The sequence below is a fragment of the Eptesicus fuscus genome, chromosome 4 (assembly GCF_027574615.1).
Source record: "Eptesicus fuscus isolate TK198812 chromosome 4, DD_ASM_mEF_20220401, whole genome shotgun sequence".
NCBI classification, from domain to species: Eukaryota; Metazoa; Chordata; class Mammalia; order Chiroptera; family Vespertilionidae; genus Eptesicus; species Eptesicus fuscus.
The window spans coordinates 25,356,143-25,383,804 of NC_072476.1; the positions used below are offsets into that span (position 1 = coordinate 25,356,143).

Here is a 27,662-nt window from a genome sequence, read left to right on the forward strand (position 1 = left end):
AACTAAATTGCTTACCTGCCCAAGAGTTCAGCGATGCCGCCGACACAAGTCTGAACTGACTCCAAAGCTGGTGTGCTTTGTATTTATGGACCAAATCTTCCCTGATTTGCAACGTTGGAACCAGGGAGGACAGATACAAGAGAGCACGTTGTACTGATTTGTCAGCAGAACTCCCTTTGAAGGACAGGCTACCCTACTTTTGAGGACGGCACAGAGATACTGAGAAGATGAGGCATAGTTGAAAAGAACATGCTATCAATGGGTATAGCAAAGAGAAAAGCAAACGGAATTAAAGAATGGCTCTAGGTATCATGGTTTCTTCCCTTGCTATAACCTGAGGATTATTCCACTTTAGTTCATAGATTTATCTCGCTTTCCCCTAGTGGTAAATCGTGTTCCCTCACACAGATAGTATTCTGTTGTATGGTATGGTTTATTCCAGTCTGGTATACATAAAGGTTCTATATTATTTAGCAGAATGTTAACGGTGAGTATTGCAGTGATTTTCAGTCTTTAGTTGCAATCCACAATGAACATTTAAACCCCTGAAAAAAGGTTGCTTCTTGACTTCTTATACTTATCCTTTCTCAGAATTGGAAGCAAGTTACTATCCTGCAGATAAAAGTTCTAGAGATCTAATGTACAACATGGGGACTACAATAATAAAAGTGTAATATGCTAATTAGACCTGACAGCTGAACAGCAGAACGACCATCCGGACGACCTTCTGGATGAAGCCGGGGCTGCGAGGGCCGAGCCCCTTGCATGAATTTTGTGCATCGGGCCTCTAGTGGTCAATAATAATGTATTGTATTCTTGAAATTTTCCAAAAGAGTAGATATTAAGTTTTCTTACCCTTCCCCCGCCCACCACACACACACAATAGTAAATATGTGAGGTTACAGATATGTGGATTAACCCGATTATAGTAATCATTTTACAATGTATATGTATATTGAAACACCACATCTTAAATATGTACAATTTTTATTTGTCAATTACATTTCAATAAAGCTTGAGACATTTTTAAAAGAGTATCTCTGTGTGACTGCTGACTTTTTGGCAGGTCTACAGTAGATGGCTTGAAAACTAGAGATACAGTTATCTTGCACTTAAGAACCTAATTAATGCACTTGTGAAAATGGGGGTTCATTTCTCTCATAAACCTGGAGCAGAAGCTCTCAGAGTATGGCCCTTTCGCCCCTGGGCACCCTGAGACTCTTTCAAGGTCTTTATAAGGTCAAAATAGTTTTATTAGTACTAAGCTAATTTGCTTTTTCCCCTGTGCTGACATTTGCACTGATGGTTCAAAAGCAATGGTGGGTGAAACTGCTGCTGTTTTAATCAAGGCAGTTGTGCCAAATTGTATCATTAGTCGCTGTGTTAGTCATGTCACTCACTCACAGCAAAAAGAAAAAGGTGAGTACCCATAAAACACTTAAACTGTATACAAGTGTGATGGCTGTCTTGAGTAAAACAAGTTATGTAATTGTGAGAAATGGTCATTTCTTTTTTCCTGGAACACCCATTTCAATTGCAAAAACAACGGACAGATACTTGGTTATTTCTAAAAGAGTGTGCTTTGCAACATGAAAAAATAACTGAACATGTATCTTGTAAATGATAAAGTTTGAGCTTTAAAGTTTTTGGAGAACTTGCATCCACCATCATGATCTTGACAGCTTTCTAATACTGACAAACTTTCCCCAAAAGATTAGTGGCAATATTAACAAATAGAAATTGTTGATATTGTAGAATGAAACATGTCAGCATTAAGTAGACTTGGCTTTTCCTACCTCAGCATTATTGACATTTGAGGCTGTATAATTAATCTTTGTTGTGGAGGGCCATCCTGTGCACTGTAAGATGTTTAGCAGCCTCTCTGGTCTCTAACTAGTGGACATCACAACCAAACCTGTTTCCAGACATTGCCAAATATTTCCCTGGAGTGTAAAATCAATCCCCTCCCCCAATACCTCCCTGCCCCCCCCCCACCGCCCCACTATAGCTAAGAACCACTGCCCTAGATAACTTAGTAAACAGATATTTTCCAAATGCCCGATGTGTGACATTACAAAGCCATACATGAGTTCAAGATTCATTTAGACAGTAAGGTAGACCCACAGATTTTAATGTAATAAAACAAAAAGTGTATACTGTAATGTGGTTTCAGATTCTACTGAACTTGTTAAGTTTTGATGGAGTGTCAAAGAACTATAAATGAACTCAGTGAGAACTTCAACAAATACAAGGGAAACATAAAAACGGCAGGAGAAGGAATAAAGGCAGCCTCTAGAAGCAAAGACTGGCTCCTGCTGACAGGCAGCAAGGAAAGGGATACCCCAGTCCTTGGATTAACCCGATTATAGTAACCACAGGAACTGAATTCAACCAACAACCGAATGGGACTAGAAGTATATTCTTCCCCAGAGCCTCCAGAATGGAACATAGGCCTGCTGGCATCTTCATTTTAGCCTTGCAAGACTCTAAATAGAGGGACACTGAAGGACACTATGCCTGAAATTTTGCCTTACAGAATTACTTGTGTGTTAATTGTAACCAACAAGGAACCTGCCAAACCATCTACTCCCCTTGTATCCTATTGGCAAGCTGAATACAAGCCAGATATTACCATGATAATTGAGTCAAAAAGCAATGATCAAAAAATTTAGAAAGTTCAAAATGAAATATAGCATCACACTGGAATTTCTTCACAAAAATAAGGTTAAAACCAAAGTAAATTTGCTTGGCTCCTGGTGAGTAAACATATATTATGGTTGCTGTTCAATGTGTTTTTTATTCAGGAGTCAATGTCAATTTATACGTGTGTGTGTGTGTATATATCCATTTCAAAGAGGAAGGGAGATGAAGAGAGAAAAAATCAATAATGAGAGAGAATCATTGGTCAGCTGCCTCTTATACGGCCCCTACTGGGGATTGAGCCTGCAACCCGGGCATGTGCCTGGCAGGGAATCAAACCAGTAATCGAACCGTGACCTCCTGGTTCACAGGTCGATGCTCAACCACTGAGCTGCACTGGCCAGGCAATGCCAATTTTGAAGTGACTGAAAAATTAGCTTTTATGGGTAGTCTGTGTACAACTTCAGGGAGGAATTTTTTTTTAATTGAGAAAACCCTAATTCAGTAATACATAAATTAGAATTTGCTAAGCAGGAACTTTGTGGAAAATATTTGAATCTACCGTGGGTTATTGAATCAGTAATGTCAATGGTGAACTCTATTTGCTCTCATGGACTTAACCATTGTTAGTTTCAAGAAATTTCATCAAAAATAGAAATTGAAGACCTGGTTGGGCAGCTTACTGTGGAGCATCATACCGTGTACCAAAAAGGTTGTGGGTTTGATTCGGGGTCAGGGCACATACCTAGGCTGTGGGTTTGATCCCCAGTCAGGGCACGTAAGGGAGGCAACTGATCAATGTTTCTCTCTCTCATTGATGTTTCCCTCTCTCTCTCTTCCCCTCTCTCTCCCTTTCTCTAAAATCAATAAAATAAAAAAATAAAAAAACTCATATCCTCAGGTGAGAATTTAATAAAAAAGAAATCAAGCATCCTGATATACCTTACCACATAGTCAGCAGTTTGATGATTAAAAGTGGTAAAGTTGTGTGTGTGTGTGTGTGTGTGTGTGTGTGTGTGTGTTAACATTTCATTAAGATTTGACCTCAGGGCCAAGATCTAAATTTTTCTAAATGAAAAGAACTGCCCTTGATCACTTATCAAACACTGAATGGCTTTGGAAATTAGCTTTTGCTGCAAACTATGAATTCAACCTAAAATTACAAGGTAAAACAACTTATAACTTTTACTGTAGTCATTTCGATGACAACTAACATTGTTTGGATCACAAATGATGTTAAGCTGCTTTATATACTTGCAGTGCTGTCAAAAGCTAAAACCAGAAGTGAGATCCCTATCCCCACACAAAATTAGGAGAGATGACGTTTTTTTCAAGCGCAAATTATTGTTCCAATATCATTTTCAGACCGCTGTGCAGGTGCCAAGGACATTTCCGTATTGCAAAATTCACTTTACTGTGCAGTTGAGGAGCTGCTACTTAACCTTTATTTAGAAGTGATTAATCTGACATTTAATGACATGCTAGCAAGTGAATGTAATGGAATTCTATAGACACCTTCCGAGCAATGAGTATGTTCAATGTAAATCATATGCTTATGGATATCCGTATTTGGTAGTATCTATTTATTTGAAACGTTTTCAAAGATGGAAGTATATAAGATTTCATCATAAACAGGTGAACTTGCACAATCCATTTTGGTGATGGAGAACTAACTTTGAATCCCAATTAAGCAAAATTGTTATCCCCACTAAAAGAATTCCATTCTTCTCATCAATAGACCTGTACTGCCAAATAAAAAATGTATTCCATCATTAGTATCGTATGTAGAGTTTCGTCCATATAAAGCGGCAGGGGTGGGAGAGCGGTATTCCAGGACTGAGCAAAGGGAGCTTGCATGGGCCCCTTGGGGTCGGTGCAGCGACACCGCGCGGGAGCCGGGCAGTCGCGCATTTCGGACTGGCAGGGGCGGTGGGAGCGCCCCCGGCCCCTCAGAAAGCGACATTCTGAGACGGCTGAGGGCGAAGGCCCAGGACCCCCGGCCGGCGGGCCCCCTAGAACAGCAGACCCGGGAGCCCCGGGAGCCCCGGGGGAGCTCGGCGCCCGCTGGTGGGAAGCGGTCCGCCCGGGGCGCCGCTGGCGCATGCGCATTGGGGGTCCCGAGCCCGCGCGGCGCAGTCGCCGTCGCGGGGTTTTCCCGTCGGAGCACACCTGGCGCCGGGGGCCCGGGGCCCAGCCACTGGGAGCCATTGGCTCAGGCGTCCGGGCACTCACACCCTCTCCCGCCCCGGTTGGGGCCGGCGGCGGAGGCGGCGCGGAGGCGGCGTCGGGGGCGGAGCCGTGCGCACGGCCCTTTGTCTGTGGAGTCCGGTGAGTGCGGCCGGCGGGGAGCGAGCGAGCGGCGGGCTCCGGGCGGGGCGGGCAGGGTGCGAGGGGCCCGGACGCGGGAGCCGCCCCGGCACTGGACCCCGAGCCCCCCAGCAGCACCCTCGGCCTTCTCGGAGACCCTGCCTGAAAAGGCCTCCCCTGTCCAAAGATTATATGTTTTCCTCTAGTATCTTATGAAATTGGTTTTTGTGTAGGCGTGGGTGGTATCATTTTAAAACATCCACCATAATTTTCTTCTAATACGTTTAAAGGATAAAAAAATATGGTTTTTGTTGGGGTTTTTTTTTTTGTTTGTTTTTGCATTTTTACCTCTTATTGGGTATTAATTTCGTAGTGTAGGTAGCAATATGCCCTTTCCCCCCGTTGTCTTGCCATTTTAGAAGGAACTCGGAGAGTCTGGAGGCTTTGCTAGAGATAAGTGATAGAGATTTTATCCAAGGGTCTTAGACTGTGCAAATGGAAACGCAGGTAGGCAAAAACCCACAATAGTTCCGACGAAGGAAGAAAAGTGAAAAGTTCTTACAGAAAAAAAGAACATTCGTGAGAATTTTCATCCCTGCATGCTTAGCCCTGGGGTTGGTCCAGGACAGTTACCAGTCAGATGCGGGGCAGGATGATGGACACCAGGTGCTCGGGCAGGTGGGGGCCACGAGGTCTGGTCGGGTCAGGTGGTCTGGATAATAGATGTTAGGTAGACTAATATGGGAGTCCTAACGGGGAGAATTAGGTGGTCTGGATAAATGAGTCTTTCAGGGGGGTACCTGTAGGTCCGGATGTATATCCAGGCATTGATGCTGAACTAGAAAGTTCAAAATTTCTTAAGTTCCCAGGCTAGTTAAAACTAGAATAGTCTAGCCCTAGCTCAGTGGATAGCGCGTCCGCTTGTGGACTGAAGGGTCCCTGGTTCATTCTGGTCAAGGGCACCTGCCGGAGTTGCGGCTAGATCCCCAGTAGGGGGTGTGCAGGAGGCAGCCAGTCAGTGATTCTCCTCATTGATGTTTCTATCTCTCCCTTCCTCTCTGAAATCAATAAAATAATAATAATAAACAAGAATAGTCTTTCCTCATGCCTCAACATTTGTAATGTTAATAATTTTAGTAGCTTAGTTGAAGTGACTCCGTTTTGTATATGCCTTATCTTCACGCCTTCCTTACCATCATCTGTTGAATTATTTTCACACAGAATTGAAATGACACATTATATTCTGCAGGCAGGTATATACATGGACCTGTTTTTATTTTATAATTTTTCATTTTCATTTTTTACTCAGCTGTTTTTAGACTTTCTTTCACTGCTCTATTTCTGCACTGATACCATTTTAATTTAAAATATTTCTAATATGTGGTATAGCAAATCCCCCTTAATTATAGCCTTTGACATATGATCTCTTTTTTTTTTTAATCCTCACTGAAGATATGTTTATTGATTTGAGAGAGAGAGAGAGAGATCATCGACCGGTTGCCTCTCATAAGCACCCTGACTGAAAAGGAACCCACAACCTAGGTATGTGTCCTGACTTGGAATCGAACCCACAACCTTTTGGTGTACGGGACGACTCTCCAACCAATTGAATCACACCAGCCAGGCGACTTATGATCTATTTTTAACTTATTATAAATTGTGTGAAATGTAAAATATACAAAAGTTATATTTTTTCTAAGAGATGGACTTGATCATGGCAGTTAGCAGGTGATCAGTAGATAGTTATTAAACGAGGAATGTTTGTTGAAAATCATTCTATTGAAAACTTTTACATGGTTCCCTGTTGCCTTCTGTATAATGTTCTAGTTTCTTAGCAGTGCCCTCAAAGCCTTTATAATTTTAATATTGCATACTGCTTTGCCTTCTACCCTTGCACTTTATGCTCTAGTCATCCCAAACTACTCAAAGAAGACACAAAACACTCGGAAAATTCATTAATTTGATTATATCAAAATTTTAAATTTCTGTATTTGAAAAGAAAAAAGGCCTATAAAGAAAAGACATGAAGAAAATATTTGCAATATAGGTAAGAGATAGAGGATTAATGTTCATAATATGTTGCTTGGTTGGTGTGGCTCAGAGGTAGAATGTCAACCCTATGAACCAGGAGGTCACAGTTCAACTCTCGGTCTACACACATGCCCGGTTTGCAGGCTCAATCCTCAATAGAGGGCATGCAGGAGGCTGCCAATAAATGATTCTCTCTCATCATTGATGTTTCTATCTTTCTCTCCCTCCCTCTCTGAAATTAACAAAAATATTTTTAAAAGTTATATATATAAGGACATCTGTTAACAAAACAAAACAAAAAAAGAAAGAAAGAAAATGGGCACAGGATATGCACAGCAATTTATAGAAGAAATACAGTTAACCAATAAACAAAAATTAAGCTTAACCTCATAAGGAACCATAGAATGCAAACACATTTTTCACCCACTAGACTGGCAAAATATAAATACATATATTGATGATACAATGTTGAGGAAAGGGGGGAGGAGGGAAGAAGGGCACCAGTGGTAAAATTGAGGAAGATATTTTGAATGACAATTTGGCTAAACCTGCCAAAATGTTAAATGAGTTCAGTCTGTGGCTGAAAAATTCCACTGTAGTTATCTGTTTTTGCAGAAATACTTGCACAGGTACACAAAGAATAGATGTACAAAGGTGTTCATTACAATATTAATTGTCATTGTGAGAAATGGGTACAGCTTAAATGTTCACTAAGGATATAGTTAAATATATTGTGGTAGAGCTATAAAGTAGAATACTATGCTGCTATATAATAGAATAAGATAGTTTATTATAAAGTTAACAAGCAGAGAAAGAGCTCTAAGACATCCTATATTATAAAGAGGTAATATGCAAATTGACCATCACACCATCACAAGATGGCGGCACCCACAGTTGGGGGCGGGCCTGACGGGACTCCAGTGGCAGAACAACAAACAAAGCCCAAAATGAATAGAAGGAAGAAAATAATAAAGATCAAAGCAGAGCCCTAGCTGGTTTGGCTCAGTGAATAAAGCGTCGGCCTGCAGACTGAAGGGTCCCAGGTTAGATTCCGGTCCACATGCCTGGGTTGTGGGCTTGATCCCCAAAAGGGGGTGTGCAGGAGGCAGCCAATCAATGATTTTCTCTCATCACTGATGTTTCTATCTCTCTCTTCCTATCCCTTCCTCTCCGAAATCAATAAAAATATGTGTTAAAAAAAAAAAGATCAGAGCAGAAATGAATGAGCTAGAATATAGAAAAACAATACAAAAGATCAATGAAACCAAGAGCTGCTTTTTTGAAAAGATAAACAATATAGACCTTTAACTAGACTCATCAAGAAAAAAAGAGAAAGGATGCAAATAAAATCAGAAACAAAAGAGGAGAAGTAACAACTGACACCAAAGAAATATGAAGGGTTGTAAGAAAATATTACAAACAACTATGTACCAACAAATTGGACAATCTGGACGAAATGGATAAATTTCTAGAAATAATCTTTTAAAACTGAATCAGAGAATCTGAATAGACAGGTTACAACTACTGAATTCAGTAAAATAGTAGGATACAAAGTAAATACTCAGAAATCAGTTGCACTTTTTTACACTAATAATGAACTATCAGAGAAATTAAGGAAACAATCTCCTTTACAATTGCTTCAAAAAGAATAAAATACCTAGGAATAAATGTAACCAAGGATATGAAAGACCTGTACTCAGAAAATTATAAGACACTGAGGAAAGAAAGAAGATACAAATAAGTGGAAGCATATACCATGTTCATGGATAGTAAGAACATCATTAAAATGTCTGTACTACTAAAAGCAATCCATAGAGTCAACACAATTCCTGTCAATGGTGTATTTTACAGAAGTAGTATGAATATTCCAAAACTCTATATGGAACACAAAAGACCCTGAATAGCCACAGCAATCTTGAGAAAAAAAGAACAAAGTTGGAGGAATCATGCTACCTGATATCAAACTACACTACACGGTCATAGTAATCAAGACAGCATGGTACTTGCATAAAAACTCATTTAGATCAATGGAACAGAATAGAGAGCCCAGATATAAACCCACATCTTTATGGTCAATTAATATTTGAGACAGGTGGCAAAACATACAATGGGGTAAAGACAGTCTATTCAATAAATGGTATTGGGGAAATTGGACAGGTATGTGCAAAAAAAATGGAACTAGACCACCTTCCTACACTATACAAAAGAATAAACTAAAAATTTATTAAAGATTTCAATGTTAGACTCAAAAGCATAAAAATCCTAAAAGAAAACATAGACAGTAAAATCTCAGATATTTCTCATAGCAATATTTTTCTGATTTATGGCCTCGGGCAAGGGAAAACAAAAGAAAAAGTAAACCAGTGGGATTACATCAAACTAAAAAGTTTGCCCAGCAAAGGAAACCATCAACAAAATGAAAAGACAACCCACTGAATGGTAGAACATATTTGCCAATGATACATGTGCTAAGGGGTTAATATCCAAAATTTGTAAAGAATTTATACAACTCAACACACACACAAAAGCCACCAATCAATTTTAAAAATGGGCAAAGATTTGAATAGACACTTCTCCAAAGAGGACGTACAGATGGCCAATAGACATTTGAAAAGATGCTCAATGTCACTAATCGTCAAAGAAATGCAAATTAAAACCACAGTGAAGTATCACCTCACACCTGTCAGAATGCCTATTATCAAAAAATCAACAAACAACACGTGTTGGCAAGTTTGTGGAGAAGAGGAAACCCTCATGCAGTGTTGGTAGTAATGCAGATTGGTGCAGCCGCTGTGGAAAGCAGTATGGAATCACTGGGGATTGAGCACGGTTTGGGAATCAAACCATGACCTCCTAGTTCATAGGTCAACACCCTACCACTGAGCCATGCTGGCCAGGCTGTGTGGCCCTTTTATATTGGCCTCTTTGCTTGGCGTTGTGCATTTGGCTTCTTGCATGTCTTTTCATGGCTTGCTATCTCGCTTTTTTTGAATCGCTCAGTGGTGTCTTATTGTCTGGATGTACCACAATTTATTATAGATGTACCACTTATGGAAGGACGTGGAATTGTGTTTTTGTACATTGCCCTAATTTAGTTTGAGAATTTACATTGTACTAAAATCATAAAAGAAATATTTTTTCTGGAAAAATTTATGCTTGGTATGATCTCGGTATTCTTAAATTTATTGAGACAAGCTTTGTGCCCCAACAAATGGTCTATCCTTGAGAATGTTTCATGTGCACTTAAGAAAAATGTATATTGTATCATTTGGGGATGGGAAGCTCTGTAAATATTGATCACACCCATTTGGTCTAATGTGTCATTTATGGCTAATATTTCCTTACTTGTTTACTGTTTGGATGATCTATCCAGTGCTGTCAATGGAGTATTCGGGTCCCTTACTATAACTGTGTTTTTGTCATTTTTCTCTCTTTAATTCTGTTAGTGATTGCTTTATAATTTTGGTATGTCCAGCATTGGTGCATATATACTAATAAGTGTTATGTCTTCTTGATGAACTGCCCTTTTTAACATTATAAAAAGTTCATCTTTGTCTTTTGTCACATTTACCTTGAAACCTATTATTTTCTAAGTACGGATACACTCACTTTTCTCTGGATGCCATTTGCTTGAAGTATCATCTTGCACCCTTTCACTTTGAGCCTATGTTTGTCTTTGTAGCTGAGATGGGTCTCCTGAAGGAAGCATATAGTTGGGTCTTATTTTTCCCCACTGCACTTTGCATTTTGATTGGTGTGTCCTGTCCATTTACATTTAGGATGATTATTGATATACGAGAATTTACTACAGCCATTTTAGTTTTTGTTTTCTGGTGGCTCTGTATCTCCATTGTTTCTTTTTTCTTGTGTTTCTGTCTGCTATATTAGTTTGGTGACTTTCTATGAGTTTTTCCTCTGTTTTATCTTTTTTTTATGTTATGTGTCTCAACTCCAGATTTGTGTGTGTGTGTCTGTGGTTATCATTAGGTTATGTAAAAAAAGTTTCAAACATAACAATAGTCCTTTTTTCTGATTGCATCGTCTTTATTCACTTATGCAAGTTCAGCCCTTTCCCCTTTATCTTTTATGTTCTTGTTGTAACAAATTACCTCATTTTTGGAAATGCTCTGTGTTCATTTCCAAATTGCAGAAATTAGAGACTTTTAAGTGCTTTTCCCTTTTAACAATTACATTATAATTAAATGATTAAAACCCTATTCTGAAATAGAGTTGTAATTTCCTTCCTTTGTGTGTTTGCAGTCTTACTCAGAGTTTCATATCTTTTTGTTTCTGGTAGAAGAGCTCTTTTTAACATTTCTTGTAATACAGGTCTTGTGGTAAATTCCCTCAGCTTTTGTCGGGAAAAGTCTTTATTTCTCCTTCATATATAAAGGGTAGCTTCTCTGGATATATTATTCATGGGTGCTAGTTTCTCTCTTAAATTTTTAAATATTTTATTCCACTCTCTCCTACCATGTCAGGTTTCTGCTGAAAAATATGATGATAATCTAATGGGGTCTCTTTTATAAGTTACTATCTTCTTTACCCGGCTGCCTGGAGATTTCTTTCTTTGTCACTACCTTCTGACAGCTTTAATATAATGGGTCTTGGAGGTCTTTTTGCATTGAGATTATTAGGTGTTCTGAAAGCTTCTTGAATGCAAAAGTTCAGCTCTTTGTCTGGGTTTTGGAAGTTCTCATTAATTATTTGTTTGAATAGGCTCTCTGTTCTTTTCTCCCATCTTCTCCTTCTGGTATACCCATCATTCTTATATTGCTTTTTCTAATGGAATCAAATAGTTCTCACAGAGTTTTCTCATCTTTCTTTTTTTAACTCTCAGTGTTCTCTCTTCCTCCACCTGAGTCATTTCTATATTTCTATGTTAGAGCTCACTAATTCTCTCTTCCATCTGGTCTTCTCTGTTTCCCATGCTCTCTGATTCATTCTTCATCTCATTTATTGAGTTCTTCAGCCCCAGGATTTATGTTTTGGTTCATTTTATAGTTTCAGTCTCTTTGGTAAAGTACTTCTTTTGTTCATTTGTTTTATTCCAGAGCTCATTGAACTGCTTTTCTGAGTTTTCTTGTATATCATTGAGGTTTTTTTCAAAACTACAATCTTGAATTCTCTGTCATTTAAATCACAGTTTTTCATGTTTTTGAGTTTGGTTTCTGAAGAGTTTTCATTTTCTTTCTGAGCTAATTTGTTACCATGGTTATTCATGGCTGATGGATTGTTTGCCTTGACATTTGAGGAAGTGAACTCTTCTTTTTAGGTATGGTTTATATCTTTTAAAGATTCCTTTCCTTCAACTGTGGAGAGGACAAGAATATATTTTGGAAAATTATAAGGAAAAACAATATATAAATGGTAGGCAGAGGAAAAGGGATTAGAGCATAGCCCACTGAGGGAGACCATGGAAGTGAAGCAAGACACAGCTGTTAGCAATGTCAGATACCTTCAACACTTAAGTAATGAGGTCTATTGCATGAGCAACCGAAGGGTTTTTTATATTACTAACCAGAGAAATTTCAGTGGAGTTCTGACAGCAGAACAGAAGCAGGATTATAGATCATTGAAAAATCAGTGGGTAATGAGGATGTAGACACAAGTATGGACAATCCTTTGAAGAGTGTGGCCTTGAAAAAGAAAGGATGGTAGTTGCAAAGGGTTATGTAGCTAGCGAAGGTTTTAATGTTGGGAGAGACATTAAATGGTTTTACGTAACTATAGGAAGTAGTCAATAAAAGTGAAAGATAGCCCTGGCTGGTTGTGGCTCAGCTGGTTGAACATCATCCCATGCACCAAAAGGTCACCAGTTTGATTTCCATTCAGGGCACAAGCCCAGGTTGCAGGTTCAATCTCCAGTTGAGGTGCATGCAAGAGGCATCTGATAGGTATTTCTCTCTCACATTGATGTCTCTCTCTCTCTCTCTCTCTCTCTCTCTCTCTCTCTCTCTCTCTCTCTCTCTCTTCCTCTCTCTCTCCCTTCCTCTCTCACTGTCCCTTCCTCTTTCTCTAAAAATCAATAAAAATATATTTTTAAAATAAATAAATAAACGGTCTGTCATCCTAACACAAAGCAAAAGTTCCAAGTTTTAGGTTCAATCTTAATACCATGTATTGACAAGATGCTTTTTTTCTCTTTTTCCCGGTTATGCCTTCTCAGAATGCTGTACTTATTCAGGAGGGGAACATGGAACAGAAGGAAATGAATGATAGGCCACAGACAGTCAGGTCCAGGGTAAGTTTAGCTTTACTCTCCTCTGAAATGCTATTGTAGTCCTCAGAATGTGGGCATTTTTACTCTTCTATTCTTAGAAGTGCTAAGTCCCAAAACTCCAGAGCCCTTGAAACTCTTGTGACAGATTATAATCTCTATTGGATGTTCCCCATCCACCTTATATACTCCTTTATAGCTCTTTTTCCCTCCAGCATTTTTACCAGATCAAGTACTCATGTCAATGCTAGATGTTGTAAAAATATAAAATAAAACAAAGCCATAGACTGCCTTATAATCACCCTTCACTTACACAGCTCACCAGAATTCCAACCACACTGTAAGCAATGAATGACGCCCAGGTCACTGTGACTGCTTGGAACTAATGGCATTACCAAGTGTGCCTGAGGACATCTGCTGCCACAAGTTAATTTTTATCCAAAACCTGTTACAGCTTCCCCAAAACCTGTTTAAGCCTGTTGTTAACAAGTTAATTTTTATCCAGAACCTGTTACAGCTTCCCCAAAACCTGTTTAAGCCTGTTGTTAACAATTCTATACTTTAATTAAATATTCTGTAAACTGAAGAGATATAACTGTTTGTTTCTATGAAAACTAGTTGAATGTTTTGGAAAGATTCATTAAATGACATTTTTAGAAAATTGCTGTCAAATTAGGTGTGAGCAAAACTGTAAAACACAGATGGAAAAGTCATAAAAATCTCAGAGGATTCTATGCCTACATTATTTCCCAAGTGCCATTGCTTGTTCCACTTTAATGAACCAGAAACTGATGCATTATGGGTATGGACACTCAGTCATTAAAATCACTCTCATAGACAAAGCTTAGCTTTACATCAAAAGGTGAACCAAAAATATACATGTTTATATTTTAAATTAAAATAAAATGTTTAAGATATCTTTTATGGATCTCTACTTTAACCAACTTTTTTGCTTAACACATGAGATATCAGTCTTAGTTGCTTCACATAGAGGACTTCTATTGTTCCAAATTCTATGAGATAATCATTATCTATACATAGCAAATAAACTCATTGGAAGAGATTTTTAAAAGCCTGCATCACACAATTAATATTCAAAAACTGTAAGTATAATGTTGGATGATGTTATGCATGCAAGAGATAATAAATACAAGAATTACTAAGAGAAGAGAGAAGTCTGATTGAAACTGGAGGGACAAGGGAAGACTTTATGAAGAAGGTAGAGTTTTAATGTGTGCTGATATCAGGTAGGGTTTGGAAATTAGAGAAGACTGAACCATTGCAAAAGGAAATAAAACTTGAGCAAGAGCTGAGACAATAAGGAGACCAGTAGCTAGAGCGGAGCATTTATTTGGTGCATTAGTACTTTGGGATCTTAGTTTATGTTTAATTATAAGGTTCCCCACAGACAGGAACAAAAAGACATCGAGAACTAGTGTGGCATATGTGCCTCTTGGCACTCTAGCCAGAGGAGTTTGTTTTAATTTTCCAGAACCATTTATTGTGTTACGAAAGAAGATGATTCATTCCTTCAACAAATATTATGGAGCAGCTACTGTGTGCCAGAAATTATGCATGGCATCAGATATATATATCAATGAGCAAAACAAACATGGTCCTAAATCCAAGTGGCTTATAGTTAAACAGAGACAGACATTCGTATATAATAAAGAGCTAATATGCTAATTAGACTGAACAGCAGAATGACCGTCCGGACAACCTTCCGGACCACCATCCAGATGACCTTCTGGATGAAGCTGGGGCGGGGCTGTGAGGGCTGAGGCAGCCGCGGCTGCATCGGGCCTCTAGTATAATAATAAATTGCAAATTGAAATGTATATTATCTTTATATATAAATCCTAATATGCAAATAGACCGTACGATGGAACAACCAAACAACTGGTTGCTATGACGTGCGCTGACCACCAGGGGGTGCGTGCGGAATATGGCGGGCGTCGGCCGCGGCAGGATGGTGGAGCAGGTGAGCAGAGGCACCAGACCAAGGCGGGGCGCTGGTTGCTGTCATCAGGGCGAGCCTCTGGTGGTTACTGAAAATTCTTCGCTCCCATGCACCGTGGTCCCACCCGGCACTTGCACCTGCTGCCGGCACCAGCCCTGCTCACACCCACTGCCAGCGCCCAGCACCGGTCCCAATCACTTGGCGCTGTCAGCGGGTGCGAGCGGTGGCTGCCGGTCTCGATCACCCCTGAGGGCTTCTCCACCTCCCCCTGCTCCTGAGGGGCAATTGGGGCAGCAGCCGCTACAGCTCACACCCACTGATGGTACCAGCCCTGCTCACACCCACTGCTGGCGCCAGCCCCAATCTCTCTGCACCGTCAGTGGGTGTGAGCAGAGCCAGCACCGTCAGTGCACGGGAGCAGCAGTGGCTGGTGTGGGGCTGCTGGCAGACAGGGGACTTGGGCCGCGGCGGGAGAGGACAGGCAGAGTCGCAGAGGATGCCCTGTGCCCACTGCAGCCTCATGGCCCACAGTTCCTTTCAAGGTGCACGAATTCATGCACTGGGCCCCTAGTACAAAATAAGAATAAAGTACTGTGAATCTGCATTAGGGAGTCAGGGAAGAACTCTATGGAGAAGCAAAATTTAAAGTGAAATGTGAAGGATATATAGAAGTTATAAAAGGAAGTAGAAACGAGCTTTTTAGGCATATGCTAAATGTGTAAAAAGCAATACTGTCCTGAAATATTGAATCTTAACTTTTAGGAAAGAGCACTTGTTTGGAACACCACACTCTTGAATAATTGGAATTATTGTACCCATGAAGTGGATTGTATTGCGGTGGGGGGGTGTTAGGAAAGAAGGAGAAGGAAGTATATGTAGGTTATGTGTCAGTATGTCTGTATCTCTTAGAGCAAAAGGGTTACTTAGGCAGCATTGATAATGGAGGAAATATAGATGTTACCCTTTTTATTTGAAATTCCTACCTGTAACAAGACAGTTTCTTTTACTGATATCAACATGCATCATATACCTTTTACTCTTAACCTATTTGCCCTGGTTATTTTCACTTTTTTTAAGCCACTAAAATATCCTTTCTCCTCTTCTGTCCAAACCTTAAAACTTTTAAGGACTACCCAAGATACACCAACTCAATACCTACTTTCACTATTTCAACAGTTCCTGAATACTGTCACTTCTGAAACCTTATAGCATGAATTTCCCATATCGTTTTTTAATTGTTTAGATGATCTAAGATTCCCCTGCAACAGATTATAAAAAGTTGAAAAACAAGCATTACTTCATGTATGTTTTTATATGTCTTAAAGGATGATAGAAAGATAGGCACAGAGTGTTGTTTCAAAAATTTTCACCTGGATTACTCAGAGCCCTGAAGGACTCTCAGCACAATGGCTTACACATCCTAACCTTTGTCTCCTGCTGTACCTTTGCTCCTTCCCCTGAGGGCCCAGTTTTTAAAAAACTGTTTCTGGCTGAGCAGGGATGTACTTGATGTTTCAGGAGTCCCTGACATTCCAGGACGTGGCTGTGGACTTCACCAGAGAGGAGTGGGACCAGCTGTACCCTGCGCAGAAGAACCTCTACCGAGATGTGATGCTAGAAAACTACAGGAATTTGGTCGCTCTGGGTAAGGAGGGTGTCCCTGTAGAACTGGAAGCCATTCCAGTGGGTTTATAGTAGTCCCCCCCCTTATCTGCAGGGGATGCCTGAAACCATGGCTAGTACTGAATCCTACATATACTATGTTTTTCCTATTCATACATACCTATGATAAAGTTTAATGCCTCGTCCATCTGAACTAAGCACTTCCATACTCTGGCCATAACTTTTGTGGTTTGAGGTGTGACAGCAAAACTAGCACAAATTTCTTTTTTCTTCACAATTTCATGGATAGAAAATGTGCTTCTACCATAAATCTAAACAACCTCAGCATATAATTTTTTTCTTTCCTTATTAAGTTGAGAACTTTCGCCTTTTTACTTGAAGAAAGAACTTTATGGCTTCTATTCGGCATGTCTGAATAGCCAGCGTCACTACCTTTGTGCTTTGGGGCCATAATTACGTAAAGTAACTGTTACCAGAGCCCAAGCACTTTGATACCAAGACAGTTGGTTTGATAACCAAGATGCCTACTAAGTGACTAATAGGCCTGGAGCATCCAGTGTTGATATGTTAGACAAAGGGATGATTCATGTCCTAGGCGGGATAGAGGTGATGGTGCAAGATTTTATCACAGTTTCTGGAATGTATTATGCTAAGTGAAATAAGCCAGTCAGAGACAGACAAACACCATGTGATTCCACTTATATGTGGAACCTAATGAACAGAATAAATTAACAAACAAAATAAAAACAGACTCATAGCTGTCAGAGGGGAGGGAGTAGGGGGGCTGGGTGAAAAAGATGAAGGGATTAAACAACAACAAAAAAACACCTCATAGACAGACAACAGTACGGTGAACATGGATGGATTTGAGAATGTCATGCTAAGCAGAGTAAGTCAGAAAAAGTCAAGAACCAAATGACTTCACTCAGATGTGGGATATAAAACTGAAAGCAACAAATGAACAAGTAAGACAAACAAATATACAAAACCTCATATACACAGACAACATGGTGGTTACCAGAGGGAAGGGGGATGGGAGGTAGTAAAGGGTAAAGGGGTCAAACATATGGTGATGGAAGGAGATTTGACTCTGGGTGGTAGATACTCAATGCAATAGGCAGATGATGCATCATAGAACTGTACGCTTGAAACCTATATAATTTTATTAACCAATGTCACCCCAATAAATTTAATTTAAAAAGTTAAAAAAAATAGCCCAGTTAATGTGCCTCAGGGGTTGAACCAGGAGGTCATGGTTCGATTCCCGGTCAGGGCACATGCTTGGTCCCCAGTAGGGGGCATGCAGGAAGCAGCCCATCAATGATTCTCAAACATCATTGATGTTTCTATCTCTCTCTCTTTCTCTCCCTTCCTCTCTAAAAGCAATAAAAATATTTTTAAAGTTAAAAAAATAATAAAAATAAATAAATAATGAAACTGAATTGTTTCTGGAATTTTTCATTTAATATTTTTGGACCATGGTTGATCGTGGGTAACTGAAACTGCAAAAAGTGAAACCAAGGATAAGGGGGCTCTGCTCTATTTTCTCAAGTAGTGAAAACCTGCAAAGCTTCTGTGAATATAGTTCAGGCCGGGACAGAAGAATGCTAATCAGTTTCATAGAGACCTTTATGTCCTGCTCTTTCTCCTCAGGTAAAAAGTCTTGACTTTGTTGAGTTTGAGGTGGGCACCTTTATTTTGCTGCCTTCCAAGACTAAAAATTTCTTTGTTTCCAGTATAAACTTCTGAGATACATTTTCCCCCATGAATAGGTCATCAACTCTATAAGCCAGAGGTGATCACTCAGTTGGAGCAAGAAGAGCAGTGTCTGATGGAAAGAGGCAGCCCACTGGACACTCGTCCAGGTGAGAAGCAAGCATTTTAATATTTGCTACTGAGTGAAGGGAAATAGTCACTTTTGAAATACTCACCTGGGTGTGCTACAAATACCTCTCTCTGGATTTAAAGAATACTGAATGCTTTTTAATATCTAGTTTATATTTTACTTTTTCACAAAGTGGAAATGGCTCTCTTATTTTTTTCTGATTAAACAGATAATATATACTTATTGTTAAAAAAAAATTAGCACAGCACAAAAGTTATTTTGAAGGTGTTAGTTTGAATGTACATAAATACCTTGATGTTGCAAATAGCATTTGCACATCTCCACATAGCATTTTCTATTTTTTATTTACACATCCTCTCTTGGTAGTCTTTAAATCTTTCTTTTCCATATCTTCCATTTTTACCTACTTTTCAGTTTTTCCTTTTCCTTTCATTATCAAACTTTTTTAAATTGTCTAAAACCAATAGCCCTGGTTCTTATTCTCGTGCTCACCTTTGTGATACATCCTGCTTGTGTTACTAAAATTTTTTTCTGGGAGATTACCACTAACTTCCTTCCAGTCAAATCCAGTGGCTAAAAACCACAGTTATTGTCTCCTATGATCTTGTTTTTGACTGTGCTGACTTTACTTTTTTGAAATTTTCTTCCACCCTGGCTCGTGATATACACTATTCTTGCCTCTTTCAACCTTTCTCCTGTATCTTTACCTGCTCCTGTACTACCGTCTCTCCCTCCTTATTCTTCTAAAAATGTGTGTTCCTATGGATTGGTGTTCCATTCTCTAGTACAGTGCTTTTAAGTAGACTTATATGTCAGTTTCCCCATTTCTACATTTCTAGTCTAAGTATTTTACCCACTAAGTATTCTCTTTCCAGATTTTAGATTATATTTTTGTTTATGAATGTCATGCTATTTTAATTAAGTGCTGTATTTCAAAACCTGAATCTATTGACTTTATACTCTCTTCTTTAAAGCATCCCACTAAATATGAGACTTCTTGGCCAAAATAAAAACCTCTTAAGTTCCTGATTGTTAGAATAACGCCTACAATGATCTGCCTGGGTTATATTAGCAAATAGTTGATTGCTACCTGTATGCTATATTCCACTCTGGTTCACTTAGTCAAGCTAACCTGCCCCATCTCTGTCTAGTTTCCCACTCTGATTCTTTGTTCTGGCACCGTGTTTCATCATTTGGACTTGGTTTTGTTTCATTCGAGCTTATGCTTTTTCAATATGGCAGACTTGGCTGTGCTTCTTGCTATTAGTGCTCTAGATTCAGGAAACTTTGTTCCTATTCCAGCCTCACTGAACCTGAACCTGAATTTTGGCCTGACCAGTGCTGGTATTCCATTGGTAAAGGCTGATAATTAAAACATTTTGTCAAGAACCCCTAGCCCTTTCCCTGACAACAGTGAGTGACATTATTTCTATGAACTTCCACGCCTGGATCCCAGGGAATAGGAAACTAAAGGAAGAAAATTAAAAACTCCCTTTGCAGGGGAATTGCCAGGGTAGGAACCTACAGCAGAAGGCAGAGCTAGTCTTTCCCAAGGGTGCATATGTGGCCATGTGCAGGATCCACACTGCCTCCCATTTTGTCCCTACCCACAGACTACCCTCAACTAGAGAAAATAATCGCTAACTTAAGAAAATGTGCAGACACCATTATGCATCTATATGTGGATACACAAGGCTCTTGATTCATAAATCAGCTTGAACAAGGGATTTTTCACATCCTCCTTGTTACAGACAGGCAGGCTAGCAGTCTCCTCCAAGGAGTCTGTTTTGCATTATCCTGTGAGACACAATAAATGGTTCCTCTAATGAGAATGTGGCAAGACATTTCTGTTGATCAAAGGACAGATAGAATGATCTGGCTTTTGTGCTCTTATTCTGATGTACTCTCTGGGGTATTGCTCGCCTCATTGTTGTTGGCATCTGCTGGTGTCTGTTTATTTAGAAATCTCTCCTATGGAAGTGTCCAATGGGTTTATCAACAAAGAGGTTAGTAATTATAGTAACAAGAGAGATGACAGGGGAGTGATTAGAGAAGCAATCAGTTGTGTACATTGTCCAGTGTACAGGGATAAAAAAAAATAGAGCTAGTAAGTGTACAATTCTCTCACAAGAAGCCAGAATGAGAAGTGGGGACGATAAAGAGGATTTTGCTGGAGTAATAAGGTAATGTCAAAAGAGAATTGTTCTACGCAATTGCTTTTATCTTATTTATAATGCTGAAGGGAAGGAATCAGTAGAGAGGGGAAGTAGAAAATAGATACAAAAGATGGATCATGATTATGAAAGATGTGGGAGTGGGGTTGAAGATAAAGAGAGCAGAATGATTTGTTTGTGGCAGATTTGGAGGAGTTCACACATGGATATTTCTGTTTCCTTGGCAAAGTAGGAGGCAAGGTCCTCTGTTGAATGTAAAGGAATTGGGAGGCCAAGTAGAGATCTTGAGGAGCACTTGCTGTAGCTTACTAAAGTCAATGGCTGCTGACTGATCAGGGTATTGGTTGCTGAATGAAGGTTGGGATGGCTGTGGTAGTTTCTTAAATTAAGACAATGAAGTTTGCCGCATCAAGACCATTCCTTTCACAAATGATTTCTCTGTAGCGTGAAATGTTCTTTGATAGCACTTTACCTACATTAGAGCTTCTTCCAAAACTGGAGTCAATCCTCTGAAAACCCCACTGCTGCTTTGTCAACTAAGTTTATGTAATATTCTAAATCCTTTGTTGTCATTTAAACAGGCTTCACAACATCTTCACCAGGAGTAGATTCATCTCAAAAAACACTTTTTTTGCTCATCTGTAAGTAGCAACTCCTCATCTGTTAAAGTTTTATCATGAGATTGCAGCAATTCAGTCACATCTTCAGGTTCCACATCTAACTCTAGATCTCTTGCAGTTTCCCAGCACACCTGCAGTTATTTCCTCCAGTGAAGTCTTGAACCCCTTAAAATCATCCATGAGGCCTCTAGCCGGTTTGGCTCAGTGGATAAAGCGTCAGCCTGCAGACTGAAGGTTCCTGGGTTCAATTCCGGTTAAGGGCACATTCCCATTCCGGATTGCGGGCTCAATCCCCAGTACGGGGTGTGCAGAAGGCAGCTGATGAATGATTCTCTCTCATCATTGATGTTTCTGTCCCTCCTTCTCCCTTCCTCTCTAAAATTAATAAAAATATATTTTAAAAAAATAAAATAAAATCATCCATGAGGGTTAGAATCAACTTTGTCCAAACTCCTGTTAATGTTGATATTTGAACTCTTCCCATGAATCACGAATGTTCATTATAGTATCTACAATGACGAATCTTTTTCAGAAGGTTTTCAACCTACTTTGCCCAGATCCATCAGAGGAATCACCATCTGTGTCAGCTATAGCCTTATGAGATATATCTATGTTAGTGAAAATGTACACAATGGACCCGAGGCTGCCTGTCTCTACTTGAACCAAATTAAGCAGAGACAGGGTTGAATCATGTATGAGCATTTATTCCAATAATGCCAGCAGTATGGGGAGAACAGTCCATCACCCTGGAAATTCTGATCTCACACCCCCTTGCCAGGTGGCTGATTATATATGTATGAGGGAGAAGATAGCTACGTGTAACGTGGAAAGGGGAGGGGAGGGTCTGAAGTCCAGCCTTCAGGGGCTCAAAGTCCAATAGCAAGGTGGCTAATTTTCTATGATGTTACAAGCAGTTCAGCCCGTTCCTGGAACCAGAGAATGGTCAGCATTCCTGAGAAAAATTCCCGGAGGGGTCAGGGTCCGGTCACAGCAACCAAATCAAAATGTCCTGTCCTTGGTCTGTTCTCAAAATGTATTTATTTTCTGAGTGATGGGCCCACCGAGGCATCTTATCTTTTTACAGCCTTGTTTCATCCTCCAGTTTTCCAGGGTCTGTTAGAAAACTTCTTATCTATAGTTAGTAAGATGAATAATTATTAGACAACTATAGCTCTATTCTTATTACATGCCCTCCCCCACTATCATTAGCAAGCATGAAAATAACATTACTCTCATTGTACATTTCCATCAGAGCTCCTGGGTGACCAGGTGCATTGTCAATAAGCAGTAATATTTTGAAAAGAAGCATTTTATCTGAGTAGTAGGTCTCAACAGTGGACTTAAAATATTCAGTAAACCATGTTGCAAGCAAGCATGCTGCCATCCGAGCTTTGTTATTCTATTTATAGAGCACAGGCAGAGTAGATTTAGCTAATTCTTAAGGGCCCTAGAATTTTTGGAATGGTAAATGAGCACTGGTTTCAACTTAAAATCACCAGCTGCATTAGCCTTTAGCAAGAGAGTCAGCCTGTCCTTTGAAGCCTTGAAGCTAGGCATTAACTTCTCCTCTAGCTATGAAAGTCCTAGATGACATCTTCTTCCAATATGAGGCTGTTTCATCTGCATTGAAAATCTGTTAGGTGTAGCTCCCTTATCATCTTAGCTAGATCTTCTGGATAATTTGCTGCAGCTTCTACATCAGCACTTGCAGTTGCACTGTGCACTTTTATGTTATGGAGATGGCTTCTTTCCTTAAACCTCATGAACCAACCTCTGCTAGCTTCAGACTTTTTTCCTGCAATTTTCTCACCTCTCTCAACCTTCAGTAAAAGTGAAGAGAGGTAAAGCCTTGCTCTGGATTAGGTTCTGGTTTAGGGAATCTTGTGGCTAGTCTGATAATCTATCCAAACCACTAAAACTTTATATCAGCAGTAAGGCTGTTCTCTTTCTTATCATTTGTGTTCACTGCAAGTGGCACTTTTCATTTCCTTTAAAAACTTTTCCTTTGCATTCACAACTTAGCCAACGGGCACAGGGAGCCTAGCTTTTGGCCTATCTCAGGTTTCAACATGCCTTCTTCACTAAGCTTAATCATTGCTAGCGTTTAATTTAAAGTGAGAGATGCACAACTCTTCCTTTCACTTAAACACTTAGGTGCCATTTTAGGGTTACTAGTTGGCCTAATTTCCATATTGTTGTGTCTCAGGGTATAGGAAGGCCCAAGGAGGCGAGCAATAGAGGAATGATCGTCAGTGGAGCAGTCAGAACACACACATTTGTAGATTAAGTTCACTATCTTACAAAGGTAGTTCATGGCAACCCAAAACAATTGCAATAGTCACATCAAAGATCACTGATCACAGATCACCATAATAAATATAATAATAATAGAAAAGTTTGAAATATGGTGAAAATTACCAAAATGTGACACAGAAACATAAAGTAAGCAAATGCTGTTGGGAAAATGGTGCTGGTAGACATTCTCTATGTAAGGTTGCCACAAACCTTCAATTTGCAAAAGCTGCAATATCTGCAAAGTGCAATAAAGTGGAGTGCAGTAAAATGCGGGATGCTTGTACATTCCCTACGGTCAGAAGATCAAGACTAGCACCTGACTCACATTTGAGAAAGCTAAAGCAATCCAAGGCCCAAGAACAGCTGGCTAATGAAATGGCTTTGATGAGTGAGCCAGGAGAAGCTGATGATGTAGGATCAGCGTGTACTACTACACAGGTTTGTTGGGACAAGGTATTGTGAGTGTTTTTCATGCATGAGTCAGCCAGCATGAGCTTGGATCTTGGCCAATAGGTTTTATGCTCTTGGGCTGGTCCCAAGGGACTACCCAAAATAGAGATATATCTATCTAGATCATGGAAATGACAGGAGAGAGAGCCTCCCAAGAACCACAGATGTTTCCAAAAGTGAGTCTGCTTAACCATCTGCTAAACTGGGAATATGAAGCCACCCAGTCGTACAAAAATTGTCCTATCTCCTAATCCCTCCTCCCTCCAGCTTTTGTTAGAGTGGAACGAAACAACAGTAGTGAGTGAAGGAAGAGGTGAGCATGGAAATAGTTAAATGGGGAACGAGGAGAATAGAGTCGGAGAAAAGACTAGCATGGAGACAGCAGAGTTGGGGAAAGGGTGAACAGGAAGAGAGAAGAGTGGGAGAATAGGCAGGCAGGGAGAGACAAGAGAGAATATGACTCTGTCACAGACCCAGGAGAGGGGAAAAGGGTTAATTTTGGACTTTCACTGTTACATGTGACTGAACATATTAATTGCTGAATAGAGACTGCATTTATGACAATGTAATAGGGGTATCTGTTACATAAGAATTAAAGGGACAGTCCTGGGGACTGTCCAAATCTTCATGTAGAAGCAGAGGAAGAATACGCCCACTAAACAAATTTTAAAGTGGTAGGAGACTGAAATGAAATTTTGTTTTTATCGCAATACATGAGTCATGCTTGTTCAAAATACAGTTTACATTTGTATTTGTCTGAACATAGGAAAAATCTGGCAAGATAAGCCCAAACTATTAACAATGATTACCTCTAAGGGATGGAATTCTTTATGTATTTCCATATTATTTGAATATATTACTATAAGCAATCATTAGTTTTATCATTTTAAACAAACAATTAAAAATACAGCCATGGCCAAAACCGGTTTGGCTCAGTGGATAGAGCGTCAGCCTGCAGACTCAAGGGTCCCAGGTTCGATTCCGGTCAAGGCACGTACCTTGGTTGCGGGCACATCCCTGGTAGGGGGTGTGCAGGAGGCAGCTGGTCGATGTTTCTCTCTCATTGATGTTTCTAGCTGTCTATCCCTCTCCCTTCCTCTCTGTAAAAAATCAATAAAATATATTTTAAAAAATGAATAAAATATATTAAAAAAAAAATACAGCCATGGCAGGTGTTGCTCTGTGATTACACCGTAGGTTCTCGCACCAAAGGGTCGCAGGTTCAATTCCAGTCAAGGGCATGTGCTTGGGTTGCAGGTGTGATCCCCATCCTGATCAGGGAGTGTTCAGGAAGCAACCAATTGATGTCTCTTTCACATCGATGTTTCTCGCTCCCTCCCTCCCTCCTTTCCACCCGCTCTAAAAATCAATGGAAAAATATCCTCAGGTGAGGATTAACAACAATAAAAAATATTTAAAATATGAAGAAATGCTTTTAAAAGAAACAAGTTAGCTGTCCTTACAATAGAATAAATCACAGATGAGACCTGTCTTCTCTAATTACAGTCTTTCCTCTAATACCTCCCACATCTGAGCACAGACATTTCTCTGATATTTCTTATTCTTCTTTCCATTTCTTATTCTCCTTTCCATTTCTTTCCAGTATGATCTCTTCCTTTCATGGTTACCACACATGTTCTAAATTTTCCTCCAATTCACTGCTTCTTGTCATCTTTTTATAGTCTGTCTTCTTATTACATGGCCACATTTTAAAACTTTCCAATGGCACAAATGCCTTGTTTGCATTATTGTTAGTTTCATTTGGTAATTCATTATGCAACAATTTTTTTCAAAACATAAAGAATGCTGCAAAGTATTAGTATGTTCTGAATTTCTTTTCTTTTTTGTCATTAGAAATAAATATTTTGCTATAAACCCCCACTTACTGTTTTTTATTAGTACCTGGAACCGTACATAGTTATTAAAACATTATTGAATACTAGAGGCCCAGTGCACAAAATTCGTGCACGAGTGGGGGGTGGGTCCCTTAGCCCGGCCTGCACCCTCTCCAATCCAGGACCCCTCGGGGGATGTCCAACTGCCGGTTTAGGCCCAATCCCACAGTCGGACATCCCTCCCACAATCCGGGACTGCTGGCTCCTAACCGCTCACCTGCCTGCCAGCTTGATCTCCCCTAACCACTCTGCCTGCCTGCCTGGTCACCCCTAACTGCCCTCCCCTGCCAGGCCTGGTCGCCCCTAACTGCCCTCCCCTGCTGGCCTGGATCACCCCTAACTGCCTCTGCCTCAGCCCCCGCCACCGTGGCTTTGTCCAGAAGGATGTCAGGAAGGATGTCCGGAAGATATCTGGTCTAATTAGCATATTACCATTTTACTAGTATAGATATGCTCCATGCTGTACTTTGCATTACCATGACTATTTTGTAACTATCAATTTGTACTTCTTAATTTGTTCTGAACTTCTTTTAGATGCAGAAAATAGACCTGAAGTAAAAAAATCAACTCCAAACCAGAATATTTCTGATGAAACTCAAACCTATAACATGATAATGGAGAAACTAACAGGAGATAGTTTCTGGTACTCCATTCTAGGAGGACTCTGGGATTTTGATTACCAGTTAGAGTTTAATCAAGAAAATCAGCAGAGACATTTAGGACAAGAATCTTTTGCCCCAAAAAAGGTCCCACGGGAGAGAAGCCTTGAATGTAACAAATTTGGTGAAAACTATAAAATGAACTCAAATCTTATTATGCATCAGAGAATTTCTTCAATTAAGATACCCCTTAATTCAAACACACAAGGAAATAGCATCAAACATAATTCAGAATTGATTTACTATCAGGGAAACCATGTGAGAGAAAATACTTATGAATATAACAGGTGTGGGAAAATCTTCAATCAACATATTCTTCTTACTAATCATATTCATACTGAAGAGAAACCCAGTGAATGTAGGAAGGCCTCCAGCCACAACTCAACTTTTACTCAACCTCAGATAGTCCTTACAGGAGAGAAGCCCTATAAGTGTGATGAATGTGGGAAAAGGTTCAGCCAGAGGATACATCTTATTCAACATCAGCGGATTCATACAGGAGAAAAACCTTTTATATGCAATGACTGTGGGAAAGCCTTTCGTCAACATTCATCCTTTACTCAACATCTGAGGATTCATACTGGAGAGAGGCCCTACAAATGTAATCAATGTGGTAAAGCCTTTAGCCGTATCACATCCCTTACTGAACATCACAGACTTCATACTGGAGAGAAGCCTTATGAATGTAATTTTTGTGGGAAAGCCTTTAGCCAGAAGACACATCTTAATCAGCATGAGAGGATTCATACAGGAGAGAAGCCCTATAAATGTAATGAATGTGAGAAAGCCTTTAGCCAGAGTGCACACCTTAATCAACATAGGAAAATCCATACTCGGGAGAAATTATGTGAATATAATAAATGTGAGAAAGTTTTAAGCCATGGTCCTTCACTTACTCAGCAGCAAATAACTCATGGGGGGGGAAATCATATGAATATATAA

At 39.8% G+C, this 27,662-nt stretch overlaps 1 protein-coding gene across 1 annotated transcript; it reads left to right on the forward strand.

Moving 5' to 3' along the window:
- The first annotated feature begins 4,764 nt into the window (after positions 1–4,764).
- ZNF713 (zinc finger protein 713) lies at positions 4,765–27,662 on the forward strand. The gene is made up of 5 exons (XM_028145408.2): positions 4,765–4,968; positions 13,148–13,222; positions 16,677–16,803; positions 18,554–18,646; positions 26,596–27,662. Exons 2-5 carry the CDS (start codon positions 13,175–13,177, stop codon positions 27,660–27,662), a joined length of 1,335 nt encoding a protein of 444 aa, XP_028001209.2. The 5' UTR covers positions 4,765–4,968; positions 13,148–13,174.

Bases quoted from the DNA above. Each gene is read 5' to 3' on its own strand.
- ZNF713 (XM_028145408.2), top strand. From the start codon at position 13,175: ATGGAACAGAAGGAAATGAATGATAGGCCACAGACAGTCAGGTCCAGG. The intron at 13,223-16,676 runs GTAAGTTTAGCT...TTGATGTTTCAG, and splicing joins CACAGACAGTCAGGTCCAGG to GAGTCCCTGACATTCCAGGA. The intron at 18,647-26,595 runs GTGAGAAGCAAG...AACTTCTTTTAG, and splicing joins CCCACTGGACACTCGTCCAG to ATGCAGAAAATAGACCTGAA.